A 24,081-nucleotide genomic window follows, 5' to 3' on the forward strand; every position below is an offset into this window, starting at 1 on the left:
TTGCTTGTGTTGCAATCAAAACGTTGTATTCTATTATTATTTATTTTATTTTATTTCTATGTGACTTTACCGAAAGAACCAAAGGGTAATTCCTGCAGTCACGAAAGCTTAGAATCTAGAAAGGCCTGTACTGTTGGATAAAGTAGACCATGGAAAAAAGTTCCCGCCGGGTAACACAATACCCCTGCTCCGCAATAACCCTTTGAACCCCACCTTTCACCTGAAACAGGGCAGCCCCTATGCCTAGGTCACTGGCATCTGTGTCTAGTGTAATAATCCTTCGGGAGACGGCTTCGGAATCAGTCCTTTTATTTCCACTCCACAATACACTTTGCTCACTCACTCTCCGTTGCTGGCAGACAATGGAGAGAGGACAGACTACGCAAGTCCCCACCGCGCACGTGGCACCCCGAGCCCCCGTCCGCGCGTGACCCTGCTCTTGTCAGTTTCAGTCTGCTCCCGATCGTTCTCTCTCACTCGCTCTTAATACCTTCGTCACGTGGTTCCCCCAGCCAATCGTTCATGGACAGCTTCGACCATTCTCGATGGTTCCCTGTCAATCCCGGGACCACGCCCCTCATCCGGCTCCCCATTAGCTGGGGCCCCGAATGACTAGGCCAATCACTCCTGATGACCTGTCGTGATCACGCGTGGGCCATGGTCCCTATCTCAACCCTTATTGGCTACAAGCAGGACCGGCAAGCCAATCCCCACGTGAACCCTCTATGGCTGTTATTACATCACCCCCCCCCCCCCCCCCCGGTGAAAAAATGTAGCCGTCTCGGCTGGGAAAAGGGTGAAGAACCAATTCCGCAACATCTTATTAGGGCACCAAGGTGCGTTTAACAATTTGAGGGTGAACCGGTGTTCCCGCGCCTAACAACATTTAAAACAGTCACCCATAATAATAAAAAAAAAATCACAACATACATTAGGGCGCCCCTGCAGCGCGGTAACGACAGGGAATCAGCGAATGATCAAACGTTAACGAAACGAAAGAGATTTCGACCGCGTACGCGACGCGGGACCCTCTCCGCTCCCAGCGCAAGGTCGCTTTGCTTCCGGATGGACAGGAGGTGGCAGGCTCGAAGAAGAAGTCGGTTGTTGGTGCTTGGTCACGTCCAGGGCGGGCCCCGTTGGAGGGGGGGCAGCGGGGGCTTCCTCAGCCCTCAGAACCTGTTCATCTGCAGGAGGCACAACACAGTCCCCCCTGGGATCAACGGGCGTGTCAAGCGGCGTAGTCGGCCCAGCAGAACCCGGCAGGTCAGCTATTGGGGATGAAGGACCGACACGCGCGTCAACATAGGGTTTAAGTCGCGAGGAATGAACATACCACCGACGTTTGCCATATTGAACGCGGATACTTTGCGAGTTCCGAACATCTACGAGCGTCACAGGCCCCCGCCATGGCCTGTGCAGTTTAGGGGATGTGCCCGCCGGTACCTGGGGGCAGTGGAGCCACGCCAGGTCTCCCACTGACCAAGGCATGCGAGTATGCGATCGACGCGCGTACCGTTCGTTCCTTGCCTGAGCACGGGCCGTCGCACACTGGGCAGCCTCTCGCGCTTCCGTTACTCGTTCAAGCGAGTCACGCACGTGGTCAGGCAGGGAGCGGGACGGTTGTTTACTCGGCGTACCCAGTTGCACATCGATGGGTGGAACATTTTCACGGCCATACATCAAAAAAAACGGTGAGTATCCCGTGGACGTGTGCGGAACCATGCGGTATGCCGCCAAGACGCCTGGTATGTGCAAGTCCCAATCGGTTTGCTTTTCACTGACCGTGTGACAAAGCATAGCGGAAAGGGTACGGTTGAATCGTTCCACCATACCAACTGTTTGTGGATGGTATGGGGAGGTGCGAACTTTCTTTGTACCTAGCGCGTCACAAACTTCCCTAAGCAATTTAGAGGAGAAATTCCGGCCTTGATCTGTGAGCAGCCTTTCAGGTGCCCCCTTGTCCATGACATACCCGTTCAAGAAAGCGTCGGTGATGGACGCTGCCGTTTGGTCGGGCAGAGGCCAGGCCATCGGCCATCGAGAAAAATATTCCACCCCGACCAGAAGGTATTTATTGCCCCTAGCCGACGGGGGAAACGGCCCCAGAATGTCGAGAGCCACTAATTCGTTGATACGGGACACTTCAATGGAACGCAACGGTGGTACATAGTGGTTCCGAGGCGGCTTCCTCTTCGCACAATCATGGCACGAGCGGACAAAATCATTGATGTCCGCCGTCATACCGGCCCAGAAAAAATCCTTTTGCATCGCGGCCACAGTCTTTTGGACGCCGAGGTGCATCAACTTATCAGCGTGCAGAGCACGGAGCAGGTCGTAGCGAAGTGAAGTAGGCACCACCAAGCGTGGTCGGTGAGACACCCCGTCGGTACACATTAGCAATCCCGACTTACCCCGGAACATCTGCCACTTCCAGCCCGCCAATTGCGATTTCTGTTTCCCAACCAATTTACGTAGCGAGGCATCGGCCTCCTGCTCGCGCAACCAGACCACGTGCGGCAGCCGTAAGGTATCATCGGTGTCCACCGACACCTGCTGGTCCTCCTCCTTCGCTTTCGCCCCTGCGTCGTCCTCATTCGCTATTGCCCCCATAACCGGGCAGGGCGACGTGGGCGGTGTGGCGCAGCGGTGCGTGCCCATCAGGCAAGTGCACGGAGGAACGGGCGGCAGCCTTGAGAGCGCATCAGCGTTCGCATGATGGGCCCCCTTTCGGTATGTTATATCGAAGGAAAATTCCTGTAACGATTCCAACCACCGGGCCAATTGGCCTGACGGCTGATCCAATTTGAGGGAATATTGCAAAGCCGCATGATCAGTGCGGACCAGGAATTTCCGTCCATACAGGTACGGTCGGTACAATCGAACAAAATGGACAATTGCCAAAAGTTCCCGCCTTGTCACGCAATATCGCGTTTCCGCAGGGGACAGAACCCTGCTGCCATACGCCACCACCCTCTCAACCCCGTCCTTACGTTGCGACAAAACGGCCCCAATGCCGATATCACTAGCATCCGTATCAAGGATGAACGGCTGTGAAAAATCTGGGTAATCTAACGTAGGCGCCGTGGCGAGGTGGTCCCGAAGTGCCATAAAGGAACTTTCTTCCTCCGCCCCCCATTTAAACCTTTGATTTTTGCCAGTCAGAACGTGTAATGGTTTTTGCCAACGTCGCAAAGTTCTTAACAAAGCGGCGATAATAGGAAGCGAATCCAATAAACCGCCGAACATCACCCACTGAAGTGGGTGTGGGCCACTCACGTACACACTTCGTTTTCAGAGGGTCAGTGGATACACCATCCGAACTGACAATATGACCCAGGTAACGGACGGAGTGTTGCAGGAGGTGGCATTTCCTCGGTTTAAACTTAAGGTCAGCCGCACGCATTCTTTGAAAAACTGTCTCAAGGCGTTGGAGATGTTCCTCGAACGTGCGGCTAAAGACAATTATATCGTCTAGATATATGAGGCACGTTTCCCACTGCAGTCCCGCCAACACCAATTCCATGAGCCGCTGAAACGTGGCCGGAGCCGCGTTCAGGCCCATCGGCAACCGATTAAATTCAAAGAGGCCTTGCGGCGTGCGGAATGCCGATTTGGCTTTTGACTCGTCATCGAGGGGAAGCTGCCAGAAGCCCGAGGACAGGTCAAGGGTGGAAAAGAATTTAGCACCCGATAAAGCATCCAATGAGTCATCCATCCTCGGTAAGGGGTACGCGTCCGCTACCGAGATTTTGTTCAACCGGCGGAAATCAACGCAAAACCTCGTACCACCATCTTTTTTCTTAACCAAAACGACGGGCGCGCCCCAAGGGCTGTTGGATGGCGAGATAATATCCGCCGCCAGCAATTCATCTACCGCCCCACGCACGTGTTCCCTTTCCGCCGGGCTCATGCGGTGAGGGTGCATACAGACAGGAGGCGCCGCACCGGTTTCAATATGGTGCGACAAAAGCGATGTGCGGCCGAGGTCCAAATCATTTCTGCTGAACACATCAGCGTACTGCAGCAACAGCGAACGCAAGGCGTTCCTATGTTCATTTGAAAAGGAAGAATTCTCTCCGCATAAATTCGCGATCCAGCATTCTTGTGAACGATCATGCGGAGGCCCATCCGCGGGCATCCGAGCGCACGGCGGTTTTTCACAAGAGGCGAAATCGGTAGTGGCGTTAGCCAGCACCGATCCCTCCGGAACAACAACGTGATCAGGTCCCCCATTCAAGACCTGTATGAAAGGTGCCTGGCCTGGGCGCACGATCGTTTGTGCCGCCGCCAAAGAAAAGATTTCGATACGGAATTCGATGGAGATAATAGCACGCCTTTCGCACCCCTTCCCATTTGAAGTGGTTTTCGGTAACGTAGCGGAATAAGCATTTGCGCTCCCGATGGAACCTCCACCGTAGCCGCAACTACAGCAGTAACTGCGTTACCTGTAGGCGCCTTGGCCAGCAGGGAAGGCAGGAACGCCATCCTACGACCCCCCGGCATTTCCAAACAGTCCTGGTCGACCCGTATTCGCAACGACATCCGGCGCAGGAAATCCGTACCCAACAAGCATGGAACAGCTAGCGAGCGAGAAATTAACACAGGTCCTGCGGCGGCAATATTTCCGATAGCGATGCTCACATCCACTTGTCCGCAGATACCCATGCTCCCCCCATTGGCGGCAACACACGCATCATTAACCTTGCGTATTCTCGACGCAGGAATGGACAACAAATGAAAAATTACATCCGAAATGATGGTAGCCGATGCGCCAGTGTCCACCAAGATACGGACGTCAACGCCGTCGATGGTACCGCGTACCGTCGACGAGCCCGACGCCGCAGCCACAATCCTGCGAGCCAATTTCTTCCACTGTGTAGCAGAGCGTGTCAATGGAGCAGGAGAAGTAAAATTATCCTTAGGAGTGTAAGAATGAGTGCGAGTGGATGAGTGATGTGACACGACCTGCCGGGTGTCCGATTTGTGCCGACTCGCCCGAGGTTGTTGCAGCTCCGCAGCAGGTAGATGAGATGGAGGTCCCCTTGGCGGAGGAGGCGACAGCAGAGGTCGGCAGCGGCAGTCACGGGCGAAGTGGCCCCGTCTGCTGCACTTAAAACACGCGGCCGACGTCGGCCGGTGGTCGGACGACCCGGCCCTCGCACGCGGTCGGCCCGTGTAGTCGCCCCGCTGGTCGCGCAGCCGCCGTCCCGGAATCCTATGCGGGACAGCAGCAGCCAGCATGTCGTCGTCGCCCGAGTCGTCGGAGCAGTGGAAAACCAGTCGCGGAGACCACCCCAGAGGCGGCCCGTCGATCTCGGGTTTCCCCATCCACGCCGCCATCTGGTCCCACCGCTCGATATTAAACTTTGCGTCCAGGCAGCAGCGCCACCCACCGCGATGAAAGCGGTTCGTGGCCGCACACTGGTAGAGAGATGTTGAGCTCCTGAGACAACTCCAGCATGCGGGAAAGGATGAGTGGATCCAAATGCTCGGCCGTTGCGTCGGGGTAGGCGGCCATGGCCATCGCCATCAACGTCCCCCGATAGGCCAACGGCGATTCCTCCGGTGCCCGGCGACACGACATAAATTTTCTGGTGGCCGATGTCGCCGGGTCGTAAAATTCCGCCATCTCTGTGAACACATCCCGCAGTGTCTTCTTCTTGGACGCCGGGATGGAGCGGAAGACTCCCAGAGACACATCATCGAGCAGCGTAGGTAGTGCTCCCAGCGCTTCTTCCTCCGTCCACTTGACAGATCTAAAAGCTGACTCGAAGCGCCACGTAAGAGCACTCCAATCGCCCCCGGCGATAAATTCTTTAATTTGTGGAAGGCGATGTCCGCGGTGGCAGGCGCGTGCCGCGGGCGTCTCCGGCTGCCGTTCCCGCTCTCCGCTCGGTGCAGACAAAATGGCGTCCGGCGGCCGCGTGGTGGTAGGCGCGCCCAAAATGGCAACCGACGACTCCTGCGCAGCCGCCCCACCCAAGACGATGGCGTCCTCCCGCGTGGCAGGAGCAATGGCGGGTCCCGCTTCCATAGCAGGACCCCTTCCCGCGGCGTCCAGCTGATCGGCGATCTGGTGACCCACGGCTGGTGAGGACGCCACCGCGGTCACCAGGCTTAGCAGAATTGCGCGCAACGACTCAATCTGCTCCGCCATCAGCCGCCATTCGTCTCTCGGTCCTGCGGTGGTTGCATTCTCCCCCGGTCGACGCTGAGAGGCGTCGAGGCGAGCGTCATCAGCCGGCAGCACCAGGGCTGTAGCTCCCAACAGCTCATCTTCATCCGTCTCGACCTCTTCCTCCGATAGAGGCACGGGCAAGTTCTTTTTTCTGAGGTGCTTAGACATCTTGACAATCGTCCAAACAGTCGCAGAATTACTTCTGACACCAATGTAATAATCCTTCGGGAGACGGCTTCGGAATCAGTCCTTTTATTTCCACTCCACAATACACTTTGCTCACTCACTCTCCGTGACCCTGCTCTTGTCAGTTTCAGTCTGCTCCCGATCGTTCTCTCTCACTCGCTCTTAATACCTTCGTCACGTGGTTCCCCCAGCCAATCGTTCATGGACAGCTTCGACCATTCTCGATGGTTCCCTGTCAATCCCGGGACCACGCCCCTCATCCGGCTCCCCATTAGCTGGGGCCCCGAATGGCTAGGCCAATCACTCCTGATGACCTGTCGTGATCACGCGTGGGCCATGGTCCCTATCTCAACCCTTATTGGCTACAAGCAGGACCGGCAAGCCAATCCCCACGTGAACCCTCTATGGCTGTCATTACACTAGGATGAACGGCAGGGAAAAATCTGGATATTCAAGGGGGGGCACATTGGAGAGGTGATTGCGAAGCGCAACAAACGCAGCCTCCTCCTCCTCACCCCATTTAAACTTCTGTTTTTAGCAGTCAGGGCATGCAAGGGTTTTGCAACTGTCGCGAACTGTGGAACGAACCATCGGTAGTAAGAAGCAAACCCAGCACAACTGTGCACCTCTTCCACAGTCTTCAGGGTTGGCCAATCATGTATGCACTCCGTTTTGTCTGGGTCTGTAGCTATTTCAGAAGCGCTTACAATGTGGTCCAAATATCGTACCGAGGTTTGTAACAGATGATATTTTAGAGGCTTAGATTTCAGATTAGCCGAACGTACTCTTGAGAAAACTGCTCGCAACCATTGCAAATGTTCTTCGAATGTGCGACCAAACACAATGATATTGTCCAAATAAATGAGGCATGAGTCCAATTTCAAACCTGCTAGGACCAACTCCATAAGTCCCTGGAATGTGGCATGCGCCGAATTAAATCCCATAGGAAGACAATTTAATTGATACAGTCCATGAGGTGTTCAAAATGTAGTCTGTGGTTTAGATGACTCATCCAGGAGTAATTGCTAAAATCCCGACAATAAATGCAATGTTGAAAAAAAACGAGTGCCTGACAATGCATCCAGAGAATCATCCATATGCAGAAGCGAATATACATCTGCCACCGAGACCTTATTCAAATGAGGGAAATCAATGCAAAATCTTAAACTCCCATCTGATTTTTTCACCAATACCGCAGCGGCTCCCCAAGGGCTGTTTGACAGTGAAATTATATCAGCCGCCAACATTTCCTCCACTGCCTGCTGCACATGCACCTTTTCTACTGGACTCAAACGGTATGAGTTCTGGCGAATAGGAGCTGCGTCGCACGTATAAATATGGTGCTGCAGCAGCGAGGTATGACCAATGTCAAACTTGCCCTTGCTAAAAATATCCGAAAATTGCCGTAGCAATGACCACAATTCGCCCATTGCGCATCAGATAAATCCAGAATCTCGTTGCACCAATTATCAGCCCATGCCCCATTCAACTAATTTGACTCGGCTCCCTCCTCCACCGCACCTGCGACATCCACCGCAGCTGAGTCCACAGCCTCGAAAACATGTAGCCGTTGCGTGGACCAGTACAGTACCCGCCTGGACCACAGCCATCCCCGCACCCATATTTAACACTTGCAGAAATGGCTCCTGGCTCATCCGCAGGATGGTCTGCACGCCCCCCAGCGTAAGCCCACGGGTCGCTGTGTTGGACGGAGTAAGGAGGACTCCCGCATTGGGGTCGGCCAAATATAAGCATTTGTGGTAATGCAAAGGGACCAACATTTGCGTGTCTGGCAGAATCTTTACCAATTCATTCACCAGGGCTTGAACTGTTACGTTCATAACTGGCTTCCAAAAACCACAATCGCTGCCCTAACAGCATTTCGATGCATCTCTGGTCCGTCAGAATCTTAAGAGGCATTTTACTAAAAAAGTCGGTGCCAAACAGACAAGGTACTGCCAGTGTTTTTGAAATCAACACAGGCCCGACATTTCAATTTCCCCAATCTTTATGCAAGCCCCTACCTGCCCTACGATTCCCATCCTCCCTCTGTTAGCTGCAACACACGCATTCCACACCAGCGTAACGCAACGGCCCCTTGATGGTAACATCTCATATATCCACTCCGAGATAATAGTAGCTGAGGCACCTGTGTCTATCGATGGAGCCGGCCACTCCCAATGTGGGGTGAAAATTACGCTTGGAACACGGGATGCCCTAGATGCGTGATGTGGTTTGGCCCAGGTGTCTGGTGTGTCGCGACTTGCCTGCCGGGGCTGTGGAGGGGTCGGCGGAAGGGTGGATCTCGACGATGCCGTCGTTGGTCGGGCATCGCTCCTGGTTGTCGACACATGAAGCAGGCGATGGCGGGTGTCTCCTGCTGAGGAGTCGCCTCCTCCCGTCGCCCCCAGTCTCGAGGCTGTCGCGAGGTCTCCCCTCGTCGTCAAACCCAGCCTTGCCGTCAAACCCAGCTACCCACAGCACGACCCCCATCTCCTGCGCCAACACCAGCATATTTTCCATGGCCAAAGAGTCCAGTACCGTTTGATCCATACGTGGGTACGCTGCCTGCCCCAGCACCATCAGCACGCTGTGGTAAGCGAGGAGCATCTCGGCCTCCCCCCACCTCCGCTGCAGGGACTTCTTGCATGTGCTGGATGGCGGGACAAAGACGGCCACCATCTCCTTCTATGCCTGCTGAAGGGTGGCCCTCATGTCCTCAGGAATGGCTCGGTATGCTGCAAGGGCGCCGTCATCAAGCGCAGTCGGCAAGGCCCTCAGAGCTTCATCCTCCATTGACCCTGTTGATAAATATGCCTCCTCAAATCTCTGGGTGAAAGTGGCCCAGTAACCCCCCGCTGCAACAAACTCCCTAACGGGAGGCATTCGTCTTGGCCGGTCCGCTGCTCTCCCCTGCGTCACCAGAGACGGAGCTGATCCGTTGCCACCTGGGTCACCCGTGAAATGGCGGTTGTCGATCACGCCGCCTCCACCGTGGGAGAAATGGAGGCCAGTGATTGCATGGGCTCCGCCATGGGGGCAATGGCAGCCGCCGTTCGCGCGGGCTCCACCACGCAAATGATGGCAGCTGCCGTTCGTCCCGTCCCATCCACCGGGACCTGCAGTGCACTCTCCGCGGCTCCCCTACTTTCCGCAGCTGCGCCCAATTGCAGGGAGAGATGCGCGACGGCCGTGAGGAACCATCCTGCCACCTCACACCACCCCTTCGTGGTTTGTGGCTGTTGCAACCAGCTCCCTCTTTTTCCACCACTGCCGCCGCTTATTTTACACCCACGGGTTCGTAGACCGAGACCCCATTTCCTGGGACTGCTTGGAGGGGGGTCTCCTCCTCATCTTCTCCCTCATCCGAAGTCGATTCAGGTAGGTTATTTTTTTCTTGTATATTTTGACATACTGATGCAGGCACTTCTGATACCAGTTGTAACGACTCTCGGACACACGGATTGTAAAGGGTTTATTTATTTTGGTCGGTCGCTTCAAAATGATGACTTGAACACAGCGACGACGCAAAGACAGCGACGGCGCGAAGACAGTGATGACCGAAGACAGCGACGACCGACGTGACAACAGCGCTCCCGGACCGTGACGACCCCGACTTCCACAGCAGTCTAGAACCTTGATTCTCACCCCTTTTTATTCCCAGTGTGGCCAACGCTCCACCCCTGGCCATCGCTCTTACATATCTAACTCTCTGGTGAGTTCCCGAACCTTCCTGGAGATTCCAGATCGTTCCCTTCTCTGTCACCTCGCCTGTTATTACCATTTATGACCGCTAGCCTTCTATATTATCTCTACACCCGTAATTACCGCTCGTGACCGCTAGTCCGCATACTGTCTTTACATACGCACTGTCTTTACATATGTGTGCGTGGGTATGTGTTGGATTATCAGTGTGTTTATGTATGTGTGCGTGGGTATGTGTTGCATTGCTCATGTGATGGCTAACAGCACATAGCCTAACAGTCTGTTAAAAGACTATATGAGAGAGGGGGGTCTTAGTCTTTGTTAATGTAGGTCGACTCAGCCTCAAATAAATATCTGGTGCAGTGTATAACGATCGCCACTTGGGGAGACAAAGGCGGCCGGGCGTGGTGCTGGCTACCAACCAACCCTTCCTGTGCCATGCCGGCCTTCATAGGCACTGCTGCTCGCTAACAGCACTTGCCCCCACCACCACTACACCACCACTACACCACCAGCACTACACCACCGCCACTACACCACAACCACTACACTACCACTACACCACCACCACTGCACCATTACACCACCACGACACCACCACCACTACACCACCGTGGCTGCTGCATTCGTTTTTTTCTCAATCAAAAACATGGACGCGTTATGTATATTGCCAGGCACTTGTATTTTATGTGGCAAAAACCGGTTATGACGGTAACCAGTTTTCATTTGGTTTTACGATGTTACCGGTAATTAAAAACAAGAAAATACGATTTTAACGACCCGGCCACTTGGTGTGGCGAATGTCCACCACTAGTGGTGTCCACCACGAGCGGTGTCCACCACGAGCAGTGTCCACCATAAGCAGTGTCCACCATGAGCAATGTCCACCACGAGCGGTGTCCACCACGAGCGGTGTCCACCATGGGCAGTGTCAACCATGAGCAATGTCCACCACGAGTGGTGTTCACCATGGGCAGTGTCCACCATGAGCGGTGGAGACTGCCCGAGTTTTCAACCATAAACTGTCCACCATGGGCAGTGTCCACCATGAGCAATGTCCACCATGGGCAGTGTCCACCATGAGCGGTGGAGACTGCCCGAGTTTTCAACCATAAATTGTCCGCCATGGGCAGTGTCCACCATGAGCAATGTCCACCACGAGCAGTGTCCACCATGGGCAGTGTCCACCACGAGCAGTGGAGACTGCCCGAGTTTTCAACCATAAACTGTCCACCATGGGCGGTGTCCACCATGGGCGGTGTCCACCATGAGCCTTGTCCACTATGAGCAGGAATCTCATGGCACAACGCCGTGCGATGCGGCCCCTATTCACCGTCTAAAGACACGGCTCCTATTCACTGTCTATATCCCGTGGATGTTCCCTATCACAAGCAGTCTATTCTACACAATAGCTCGGGCAGCCTTCTAATGAAAAATCTACTCAAAGCAGCTGCGCCCATGCTGACCCTTGCTATCCGAGACATCTGTGATTCGGAGAGATAAAACGCGATTTAAATATATATCTTTGTTAGCATTTGCCACCCTCTCTAGTAGAGTGATAAAACCATTCTTTGGTGGCCAAAGGCTCATGGACACAACAAACGTTGTTTTATTACTAATGCCAAGGCTCTGTGACTTATTATATCACGACCGTGATATATTCATCCAATTATTTGGTGGTGGTGCTGCTGCGTCAGGAGTCGTGCATGAGCAAATACTCAACTACACGAACGCCTGTCAGTAATATAACGCCGTAGCCTTCAAGGGGAATGTATAATATGCGATACATTTTCACGCGTTACGTGCTTTCAAGAAAGGCCCAGTCGGCACCCCCGAAACGTCGGCCATATTATATTTGAACCTATCCTGGACCTTTTTCTCGAGGTCGACTCAGCCTTAAACAAACAACAAAAATTAGTACCCGCCTGCAGTGTTGTTTGTATTGAGTCCAACTGAGTCGCAGACGATAACTTGGTAGCAACACTATTTATTCACACAACAACACGAACATAACACAACCTACGCTCGGGTCTCGAATGCCCATCTAACCACGCTACGGCAGAACTAGACACGGTTCGCTATCCCGGTCCGGACCACAAGCTGGGTCCCGGACCGCGTGGCGAGAGACTTCTTCTCCCCGACGTGGATCTTCGAACACCGACACTTGAAGAACCCCGAGCTCCTCACAGAGTTATCTTTTTATGCTCACGGGCTGGGGCTGGCTCCGCCCTCAGCCCCACCCACATTCCAGGCTTCTCGAGCTCCTTCTCGAATGTTCCCGAGAGCTCTCCGGGACCACGTAACCGCCCCTCGGCCCCCGTCCACAGGTCAGCCAGAGAGTCATGCCCCAGAGTCACCCTGGCTGGCTGACACTGCCTCTCTCTCCCTCACTGGGAGCCGGCACCGCACTCTGTTTGCGGTACCTCCGCGTTAATCCGCGCTCACCCAACCACCGCTAGTGTTGGAACTGCAGCCCGCAACCCGGGCTGCCCGCAATGACAACATTACCGGCCGTGACTTCGCAAGTTCCGGCACCACACAGTGACAGGTACAGTCACTACACAAACATTAGCACTGGGCAGACGAAAAGGCAGGTGGGGGCGTTGGTGCTGGCCACCCACAACCCTCCTGCGTGCCTTCATAGGCACTTGCTAACAGCACTTGCCCCAACGGTCTGTGACAGACTATGCTGCTCGGTAGAGTTTGGGGGTTCTTTGTCTTTGAGTAGTAACTGTGCCTCGGGGGTGACTGTCCACAATGCAGTGGATATCTGGAGCTAGTCCCAAGCCTGGATAAAAAAGGAGGGAGGGGTTGGGGGCTGAAAAGCGTGGTACCGATACTTCGGCTGTGAAGAAAAATAAAAAAACGGAGAGTAAATACAATGCCACGTGACTCCCACAGAAGAAAAAGAAGAGGAAGCGGAAGAGGAAGAAGAAGAATACCGGCTAGGACATCGGCTTGGATCAACAAGGTCCGCGTCTCCCAGACGAGCAGCCCTGCAGGATTGGGTTGAAAAACTTGCTACTGGCAACGCAGCAGCAGTAGCAGCAGCAGCTATGACAGCCGTTAGGAAAGAAAGCGGCCAACTTCCCAAAAGAACGAAGAGGCTGAGAATGGCGAATGAGGACACCACAGTCAGGGGCGTGGAGTGTGAGAACGCTGTGGGCAATGGGGCAGTTAAGAGCCGCGAAGAAAGGAAATGGAAATATACCAAGCACGACGTACTAGGACTTGCAGAAATGCGATGGACAGGAATGAGGGAGATAAATGGGGGGTGAAGTCATCTGGTCATGGGATGATAAAGTGCACACCAAAGGAGTTGGGGCTCTTGTTGAGCGTGAAAGCCAAAGCATCATTATGTGGAGACAGACCGGTTAGTCCGACGGTAATTGTAGCGAGATTTAATGGGCAACACCTAAATATCTCCATCGTCCAAATGTATGCAACAGCATCAGTCGGCACAGATGATGACACTGAAGAAATCTACGTAACGCTGGAAAAGCACTTGAAAGGAACTGCCTCACAAAGATATTAGGACAATTCTGGGAGATTGGAATGCCAATATTGGGAAGGATAACACTGGATGGGAATGCATCGTGCACAAGGAACGGATATGGAGAGAGAATGAAAGAAGTGGGAAACTGTGCAAGAATTTGCTTCGAGACATGACATGCTAGGATGTAATACTAAGTTGAAACAAAAGGAATATGATAGCTCTGGTAATGATCGACAGAGGCTGGAAGACATCGGTTCGACTATGCAGAACATCCCTTGGAACCGATGTGTCAGACCACGGCTTGCTTGGTACTGCACAACTTACGGCTCAAACTAAAACGTATATACCCAGAACGCAATATGAGAAGAAGAGGAACACAGATAACTAGGAGGCCAAGAGAGAGGTGTGGAAATACGAATTAGGAAATGTCGAGTGGAATCAGGGGGCGGGGGGGAATACAACACCTTAGCGTCGACAGCAAGGCTCTAACACTGAAGGAGATCGTGGAGCAAGCAGTAGTAGCAACACGCAGGGGTGGCCACCCATCCCTATAGGCAAACTGGGGCGGTCACCTCGGGTGCCAAGTTAAGTGGGGCGCCAAATTCGAGGGAATATGAATTATAATTAATTTCTCAACGTTTCTTAGAATTTCTTCACTTAAAGTATTTTATTTAAGGCAAAAATAAATAGCGTAAATCGGACTTAAATATCGTCTAGCTGTCGTGTACAAATCTTTTCTGAAAATGTCGTGTGTCTCTATTTAATCTGATCTCAAAAATATCAGTTAGATAGGTAAATGGACAGACAAACCAAATAATTATGTCTCTATTTAAAAACAATTCTCTTACAAATACATTAAACGGAACATAGGGGCAACAAGTTTCCCAGTTTACCAAAAAACCTCAGCCTAGATCTGCCCTTGGGATTTTGGGGTCGGGTGCCGATTGCATGCATCACCTTAGGGGGGCACCAGTTGCTGGCAGCCCGTCTCGGGCCGCCCCTAGCAGCACCACCATTAGTTGTAAAACCCAGAAGAAAATGGATAACTGAAAAAACCTTGGAACTAAAAGAGAGGAAAAGATGAAAAATAAGATGAAAGATAAAGCAATCGTATAAGATGGCAATAAGTACAAGTAGCTATGCAATGAGGTTAGGACATCGGCAAGAAATGATGAGCAGGGGTGACTGGAAAGGCAACGTAGTGACATTGAATATTGCGCTGGAGAATACAAGACCAAGAGAGGTGCACAAACGAGTCAAGAGCACAAAGAGGAAGTGGCAGCCGAGGAAAACGGTGATAAAAGGCAAGGACGGCAAGATCTTGGTGGACAAAGAAGAGACAACAAAGAGGTGGACTGAGTATTGCAGTGATTTGTATCAGGATACGGGTCAAGAGAACAAAGCTGCTGGATGAACTGGAAAAGATGTCCCCACCACCGAGGGATAATGAAAATGATAGCGTCTTGTACGAAGAAGTGGAAAAGTCAATAAGACATGTGAAGAAAAAGTCCAGGAGCGGGCGGCATAAGCGGAGAAAGGAGCGGGCGGCATAAGCGGAAAAAGTATGAAAGCCGGAGTGAAGGAACTTATCATATCAATCCACAAACTATGCAAGCAAGTTTCGATTTAAAGCTTTCGTGACTGCAGGGATTCATCTTCTTGGTTCTTTCGGCAAAGTCACGTAGAATGGAAATAATAAAATAATAAAAACAAAACATAATAAAATAATTCTCACGACGTTTCGGCCACAACGCAAGCAGCCGTCCTCAGGTGAAGAACAGGTCTGTCGAGCAAGCAAGTATCGAGAGAAGATGAAATACCAGAGGAGTGGACAAAATCCATACTTGTGACGATACCCAAGAAAGTCAGCTCAGGCAGGCCCAGAAGTCATGCCAGTGTCGTTTAAACTGGCTTCCATTTCACCATAATTAAAAGCAGCCAGGTCTCGACTCCAATGTTGTGTCAGACTGTAGGCCGATTTCACATCTTCCGTTTCTGTCAAAAATCTTGGAACCATGTGGTAGCTCAGCAGTTGCAGGAACATCTTACAAACCACAACTTCTTTGGGCCATTCCGGTCTGCGTTTAGGCCACTGCACAGTACTGAGACAGTGCTTGTTAAGGTGGTCAATGATATTTTCATGACCTCTGATTCGGGCTTACTTTTGAGCCTGGTGTTGTTGGATCTTAGTGTGGTGTTCAAATACCGTCTGCTCAAGAGCCTCGAGACTCCGATTGGCATCAGTGGTGCAGCTCTTTCCTGGCCTATCGCCTCACTGGCCGATCGGAAACAGTTTGACACGTTAGGGGGCCACACATCTGAAACTTGCCCAGTCGTCACTGGTATCCTCCAGAGGTCGATTTTAGGGCTCTTTGTTATTTTCCATCTCTATGTTGCCTCTTGGGAGCATTTTCAGTCACCATGGTCTGAATGATCATGTTTATGCCGACGACACATCTGCATACTAAGCCGGTACTGATTCCACTGTTTCAGTCCTGTCTCAGTGTCTCTCCAGGGTCAGGGTGTGGATGAATACAAATTTCCTGACACTTAACCGTGACAAAACTGAGGTCATGTTGCCGGGTTCCCCTCAACCTGCTTAATCGAGTAAATGGGTTCAGTATGATGATTGATGATCTTGACATCACATCATCATCATCAAAGGTATCGAGAACCCCGAGGTAATTTTTCTATGCCGCCTTGACTTGTTTGAGTGTCATGCAAGGAATCTGACCGAAGGTCTCCTCCTTTCACCTGAGAGATATTTGTTGAGCATCACGCAAGGAATCTGACTGAAGGTCTTCCCCTTCTTTCGCCTGTGAAATATTTCACGCATTAGATAATTTATCACCAAACGCTGGATGTTGGTGGCACAATGCTTCTCATTTCATCAAAACGCCCTGTTCAGTTGGTGCGACACGGAATGTTTTAAATGAGGTTGCAGCTTGTCCAAAAACTCTGCTGCCCCGGGGTTTTGTGTGGACTGAGGAAACATGAGCAAGTCACACTTCTTCTTCGTTCCCTGTGTAGTGGGCTCAAACGGAGACTCAGGCTTAACATTGGAGGCAACACATTTATTAACACCAACACTATACACAAAGGGGTAACTGCCCCTTCACCAGATATTAACCTATGGTGGTGGTCCACCAAGCTAACTACACTAACTATACTGGGAGTAGCTACGATGGACTGGACCCAAGCTTGGGTCAAAGTCCGTGTCGGTCTTGTCTTCAAGCGGAGGAGTTGCACCTTGATTCTTCAGGATCACAACAGCAGCCGGTCCCACTGAGAGCCTCGCTTTTATCCCCCGTAGCAGGGCTCACTCCGCCCCTAGCCACGACCTCCTCAAACCATCGAGAAGGATCTCTGCTGGACAAGTGGTCCCCCCAGCCCCCCTTTTGGGGGTCCTCGGGTAGACGCCCCCGGTCACGTGTCCTCCGGGGTCAACCAGAGTCCCATGGCACCTTGGAACCCCGTTCCCGAAGCCGGCACCCCCCCTGCACCCTATCCTCTAGGACTGCCATTGCACCCAGCACAGGGGGGGCTACTGGTCGCTGTCGGTCCGTGTTCCTCGAGCTCCGCTGGGGCCGGTAGTGCATCCGCCCTCGGTGGCGTTCGTGATGACAGTACATGGTATGGCGTGCCTTTGCCAGGCAGGCCACATACACAGCAACATCCGGCGATGTAGCTACACCTGCATTGGCTTCCAGCTAAATAGAATATCGAATTTTAAGTTCTTGTATTGGCCTCCAAGGCCCTGAGAGGGGTCATTAGCTCCGTTATTTATCAGTGATCTGCTGAAACCGTACGCTGCCCCTGTCTGGAAAATTCGCTCCACCAACTCCGGGCACCCCGAGTGGTACTGAGGACAAATCCGCATTCGATGGGTGATGATAGGGTGTCCAGTAACCAGCCGCCTCGTTTGTGGAATTGTCTTGCCCCAGTCCGTTAGGGACGCTCAGTCGAGGTTTTAAGGGCTCGTCTGAAAACACGTTTATTTTCTCTTGCGTATCCCCATCTGTGTAGAGGGTTTTTTCCTCTTAGTTCTAATGCTCAGGGTTTTTACTGGCATTGTGTTGTAAAGTGCTGTGAGGTCTTGTGTGAATGGTGTCATATATACGAGTATTACTTACTTATGATAATACTTATAAGTCGATTAAAAGCACAGACTGAGGATTATTTGTCAGACGAACAGGCGGTTTTAGGAAAAATAGGAACACGGTGCAGCAAATCTTGATGTGAAGACTTATAGCAGAGAAAGTAAAGAGAAAGGATATAGTGCTTTACAACTGCTTCGTAGATTTCCAGAAAGCATTCGATTCGACTGAGAAAGCTATAACATGTGCAACATGATGATCGTATGGAGTAGGGAAAAGACTAACACAGATTCTGCAGGATAGAGGTAAAAGGTCAAAGTCAGCAGTAAAAGTTGGGACAGAAAATAAGAGAATGGTTCCCAAAAACAATAGGTCTAGGACTGGGGGATCCACTATCACCAAACAACATCGTCCCATAGTTGGCGAGAGTGATGAATGCCATTCAGGACAATGGCACAGGAATATATGTGCAAGAAGAAATAAGAAATACCCTGAGATTCGCGGACGATGTAGATCTGAAGAAAAAACACTGTGTGGTACTGCAGGAAAGTGTTGTACTGCTGAATAAGTCAGAAAAGGATGCAGGGCTGAGGATTAATGTGGAAAAGACAAAGACGGTGGTCTTCGGAAGGGAGGCCATTAAGAAAGAAGTAAGACTAGAAAGCAGAAAAAAAGTGTGAATGTAAAGGAATTTGTAAACTTGGAAAGTCTACTAACATGACACAACGTCTGCACAAAATAAATGAAAGCGAGAATCCCAAAAGCAAAAGGAGTAGTGACAGGATTTAATAACATCTGGAGAAGCAAGCAAGTCAGCTACATGACCAAACAGATCATCTTAATAAACATGCGTGTTCAGTACAGATTTGAATGCCTGCGAGATTTGGACATTATAAAAGACTGACAGAGATAAGATATTGGCACTGGAAATGTATTTCGACAGAATTATACTGCTGCTGCATCTAAGCTGGACCCAAAGAGTGACTAACGTAGAAGTGAGAAAAGGGCTACACCATAGAGGAAGGCAACCTGGTGATGATGCAGGCAGTGATGAGAAGGAAACTGGGCACTGTTGGGACACACGTAGTAGGGTGGACAACAACAGGAACATTAACAGTGGTGCTGTTCGGAAAAATGGAAGGAACCGGAAAGAGAGGAAGACTTCTCAGGGAATGGCTTGGTGACGACGTAAAGAGATTGGCGCCAGAAAGACGCGGAACTGCTTGAGGATATTGGCACAAGACGAAGAGAAAAGTGGAAACAAATGACGAAATGTGCAGTGGACACCTCTACCCATGGATTGTGATGATGATGAGTAGTGTAGTGACTAGCGCACTGCCCTACAAACCCGACGACTCCGATGTCGATGATCGCTCATGACCAACAACAGTGGCAAATATATCAACTGGTCCTGGGCCTCCCCTAGGTCGACTCGGCCTTAAATAAACGAGTACCCATCGCGGTGCATAAACATCGGCACTTTGGCCAAACAAAGCTGGCCATAAAGCGTGGTGGCTGGCCACATGCACAACCTCTCCTCGTGTGCCACAGTGCCGACCCTCATAGGTGCTACTCACTCACTGCACTTGCCCCCCAACAGTCTGTTAGGGCTATAAGGGGGGGGGGGATGTTTGTCTTTGTTACAGTCAGAGTTGGCACAATGCCGGAGGTTGCACCACCACCTCGCAGAGCCTTTGGGTCTGCACAGCGGCGTGCCAGTTGAGTGGTGGAGAGATTCTGCGTGGCCCGGCCCGCGATGATGATGATGTTTTTTTTTCTTCCCGTCGCCGATAAAGTAGTCTCACCAAGCTACCGGATCTGAACATGGGCCCACAGAACGAAGAGGCTCCATTAGCCATAATAGAAGGGTTTTTTGGGGGGTTAGATCGTGTAAATATAAATGTGTCATTAAACACGCGACCACCCGACACAGCCAATCAGTAAGGTTTGTCACGTAAACAAAACGTGCAAATTCGTTACTAGTGAAGTACCGTTGATGACTCTTGGACACCGTTGGTGAGGCACACGTATTTATTCCGTACAAGTAGTCACAACTGTGGACATACAATACTAGAGGGGGTATCGGCCCCCTCACCCGGCTAGCTGGGAATACACTGCTAGCTATCTCTGACCTACCTCCTAGTCCTCCACTAATGGGCTAGGGGAGGCTGTCTGGCCCGACACTGGTAAGTCGGGCTACGGTACCCGGAGTCCCAGAGCACTAGCTCTGGTTCTCGGGACCACGCCGCTGGCTCGGTCCTGCGCGGCCCTGACAAGGGCGGCGTCCCAGGGGAGTCCAGGGCTCTAGCTAGACGATCTTCGGTCTTCACTGGTTTAGCTTTAACATTCTGCCCCGAGCCCTCTGACACATCCCCCTTTATCAGAGGTGTGGACTCGAGTCATGTGACTTGGACTCGAGTCAGACTCGAGTCATGAATTTGATGACTTGCGACTCGACTTGGACTTGCATAACAATGACTTTGTCCCACCTATGAGATGTGGACTCGAGTCATGTGACTTGGACTCGAGTCAGACTCGAGTCATGAATTTGATGACTTGCGACTCGACTTGGACTTGCATAACAATGACTTTGTCCCACCTCTGCCCTTTATACTCCACCCCCGCTGAGGGGTGGGGCCCCGGGCTGCCTGGTGCGGACGTCGTTGAGAGCACCCCCCCCCCGGGCACTCACGTAGCCCCGCCCACTGTGTTTGTTTCCCATAAGCTGCCATGCATAACGGCTCTCTCTCTAACACCCCTACATCACCCCCCCCCTCCCCCCGCATAGCTTGCAGCCGTCCCGGCTGCCAACATACAAAAAAAAACGACAATAAAAGCGCATTTACCCCCTGACCGCGCGTGTGCCTCACTATTTTTCAACATAACGCGAAGAGAACAACAACAAGAACCAGAAAACCCCGAAGGGAAAACAACCCGACGCACCCCCCCCGAATAAATACGAATTCCGTAAAAGCAACGTATATACAAATCGCAAGGAACCCCCAACACACACACAACACAACACAATGTGCCAGGAGCACACCACCGACGCAGCGCACAGTAACCATACACGTGAAAATAAAAAATAAAAATAAATTTCTTCTTTTTGTGCATCACAAGAGTCTGCGCATTCTTGCGCGCGTCCTTCAAGCAGGCCCGTCACACGGGGCAACCCCGGATGGCGGACCATCCGGTGGCAGCTGTCCATTTCGAAGGAAGTCTGCGCTTGATGTCGCGAGACCCTCGGCATCCCCCGTAGGGGTTGTTGGGCGGGAGCCCGTCATTCCTGGTGCACCTGGGGGCGGGACAGCCGGCAACACGTCAGGCGAGAGCAGCAGAGACGGACCCTTTGAGTCGGCCGACCCCCCACATGTTTGGCCACGCGTGTGTGGAGTGGGGCCTCGCACCGCAACGAAGGGTTTCAGCCTAGAGGGGTGCACAAACCACCGGCGCTTCCCCCATTTGATGCAAACGCACTGAGGCCGCAAAACCTCGACCACCTCGACGGGGTCCCACCACGGCTGCACCAGTTTTGAGGAGGTCGCGAGTGGTACCTGGGGGACAGTGCAGCCATGCCCTGTCCCCCGGCTTCCACTGTAGCATGTGCGCGCGACCCTGTCTGAGGCGCTCATTCGCTTTCTGACGCCTGTCGGAATTTAGCATGGCAGCATCCCGTGCCTCAGTCAATTTCGCAAGGTTAAATTTAACATGGTCGGCCAATTTAGTTTTTCCCAGCAGCGCGGGGATCTGCAGCTGTGCCCGAACAGGTGGGTCAGGTTCGCGGCCATACATGAGGAAGAAGGGTGAAAATCCCGTCGCAGCATGGGGGGCAAATCTGTATGCTGCCAGGACCCCTTGAATTTGCAAGTCCCAATCGGTCTGTGAGTCCGAAACCTGCTGCGACAACATAGACGTGATGGTTCGATGCAGACGTTCGACCATCCCGTCAGTTTGCGGGTGATAGAGAGAGGTACGAATTTTTTTCGTTCCCAGGATCTCACAGACCTGTTGGAGGAGTTTGCCGGAAAAATTTTTTCCCTGGTCGGTCAGCAGCCGCTCCGGAGCACCTTTGTCCATGACGTAACCTTGGACAAAGGCCTCCACGATGGCTGCTGCCGACTGGTTGGCCAGGGGCCAGGCCATAGGCCAGCGCGTAAAGTATTCTACCCCGGTCAACAAATATCTATTGCCCCTAGGGGTGGCGGGAAATGGCCCCAGAATATCCAGCGCGACAAGTTCGTTCACTCTGGAGACTCTGATAAACTGCAAAGGCGGGTTTGACTCCCGTGCTGGTGGTTTTCGCTGCGCACACCGAGGGCATGATGCCAACAGATCTGCGACATCCCTCGTCATGCCTGGCCAAAAAAAATCAAGCTGGAGCAAGGCGAGGGTCTTTTGGGTACCCAAGTGGAGGAGGCGCTCATGAGCAGCCCACACCACCCTACCCCGTAACCCAGAAGGGACCACCAGCCGGTGTCGATGGGATTTCCCGTCCCAATGCATCAGCAACCCCGCGTGCATTTCCCATGCGTCGGCATCACCCGTCCCCCGCCCCGCCTCCCCGGCGCGACGACGTGACGCGAGGAGGGAGGTATCCTCCATCTGGAGGCGCCCCCATTCATTAACAGGCAAACCCAGCAGGGAATCTTTTCCCTGTTGTGCGATAGAATTTGGAAGCAATGTTTCGTCGTCGGCGGCGGCCGCCAGTACCGGAACCGGCATGTCCCCTGCTGACTTGCAACGTCCCGACCCCAGGAGGCATGCACATTCGGAGGTGGTTGGCATGCGCGACAGAGCGTCCGCGTTGGTGTGGCGAACGCCCTTACGGTAGGTGGTTTCGAAATCAAAATCCTGGAGGATCTCCAACCATCGGGACAATTGTCCCGATGGCTGTTGAACTCGCAGGGCGTACTGCAGTGCCGCATGATCTGTGCGGACGGTGAAATGCCGACCGTACAGATATGGGCGATACTGTTGGATGAAATAGACAATTGCCAACAGTTCCCTACGGGTGACACAATATCTTTGCTCCGCTGGAGACAACACCCGACTGCCGTACGCAACCACCCGTTCCACGCCGTCAACCACCTGGGAAAGCATGCCCCCAATACCCGTGTTGCTCGCATCGGTGTCGAGCAAAAATGGTTCCGAAAAATCGGGGTAAATCAAGGGAGGAGCTTTTACCAGGGCGTCCCGAAGGGAGCAGAAAGCAGCCTCCTCCTCCTGACCCCAGTGGAACCGAACCCCTTTTGATGTTAAAGCGTGTAGGGGTTTGGCAATCGTCGCAAAATCAGCGACGAACCGTCGGTAATACGACGCGAAGCCAATTAAACTCCTGACCTCTCCCACCGAGGTGGGAGTCGGCCAGGAGCTGACACACTGCGTTTTGGCGGGATCGGTAGCAATACCTGAGCGCCCCACGATGTGCCCCAAATAACGCACCGAATCGCGTAACAAATGACATTTTTGGGGTTTGAATTTCAAATTAGCAGCCCGCATCTTTAGGAAAACCGCTCGCAACCTCTGGAGATGTTCGTCAAAAGTTTTACTAAAGACGATAACGTCATCCAAATAAATCAGGCACGACTCCCATTGCAATCCAGCCAAAACCAATTCCATCAAACGCTGGAAAGTTGCCGGCGCTGAGTGTAAGCCCATCGGCAACCGGTTGAATTGGAACAGGCCGTGCGGTGTACGGAAAGCAGTTTTAGGCTTTGAATCATCGTCCAGAGGAAGCTGCCAGAATCCCGAAAGTAAATCCAGTGTGGAGAAGAATCGCGCTCCCGTCAAGGCGTTCAGCGATTCATCCATCCGTGGGAGCGGGTATGCGTCGGCAACCGAAATTTTGTTAAGGCGCCGAAAATCAACGCAAAACCGCAACGAGCCGTCCTGCTTTTAACCAGGACGATCGGCGCTCCCCAAGGGCTGGTGGAAGGAGAAATGATGTCGGCGGCTAACATGTCATTAATAGCCGATTTGACATGGTCCTTTTCAGCGGGACTTAACCGAAACGGATTCTGGCATATTGGCGCGCTGTCACCCGTGTCAATATGGTGACGCAGCAGATGAGTGCAACCCAAATCGTATTTGTCCCGACTGAAAACGTCGGAAAATTCCCGCAGTAGCGTTCTAAGCTGTTGGCGCTCTGAATTTGACAGGTCCGTCGATCCCGCACAAAGCGCATCGAGCCACCCTCCATCGCTGTCCGAATGTGGGTGCGGCCGGGGAGCAGTGCCGACGTGATTCGCAGCAGGTTCCTCGCAGGGCACCGGTGTCGCGTGAGCAAGCACCGTCCCTTGAGAAACTACCACTGACTGCGACCCCACATTGAGGACCGCGATGAAAGGGTCCCCGTCCCCTCTTACAACGGTCTGGGCCGGATCAAATGAGGTCCACTAACCCCGGCCCTAGATGGTCCC

General features: G+C 52.5%; 2 protein-coding genes across 2 annotated transcripts in view; both read right to left on the reverse strand.

Annotated features, from left to right (window-relative positions):
- IGSF21 (immunoglobin superfamily member 21) overlaps window positions 1-24,081 on the reverse strand; it is a 107,920-nt gene that overhangs the window by 44,949 nt on the left and 38,890 nt on the right. The gene's annotated exons all lie outside the window — the stretch shown is intronic.
- Window positions 465-6,465, reverse strand: LOC144730797 (uncharacterized). Its single transcript, XM_078611548.1, has 2 exons — window positions 4,966-6,465; window positions 465-1,184 (listed from the first exon to the last, which is right to left on the reverse strand). Exon 1 carries the CDS (start codon window positions 6,344-6,346, stop codon window positions 5,360-5,362), a length of 987 nt encoding a protein of 328 aa, XP_078467674.1. The 5' UTR covers window positions 6,347-6,465; the 3' UTR covers window positions 465-1,184; window positions 4,966-5,359.

The sequence above is a fragment of the Lampetra planeri genome, chromosome 36 (genome assembly GCF_965212315.1).
Source record: "Lampetra planeri chromosome 36, kcLamPlan1.2.h2, whole genome shotgun sequence".
Taxonomy (NCBI): Eukaryota; Metazoa; Chordata; class Hyperoartia; order Petromyzontiformes; family Petromyzontidae; genus Lampetra; species Lampetra planeri.

Excerpts from the sequence above, each read along its gene's own strand:
- LOC144730797 (XM_078611548.1), bottom strand. The coding sequence starts at position 6,346 with ATGTCTAAGCACCTCAGAAAAAAGAACTTGCCCGTGCCTCTATCGGAG.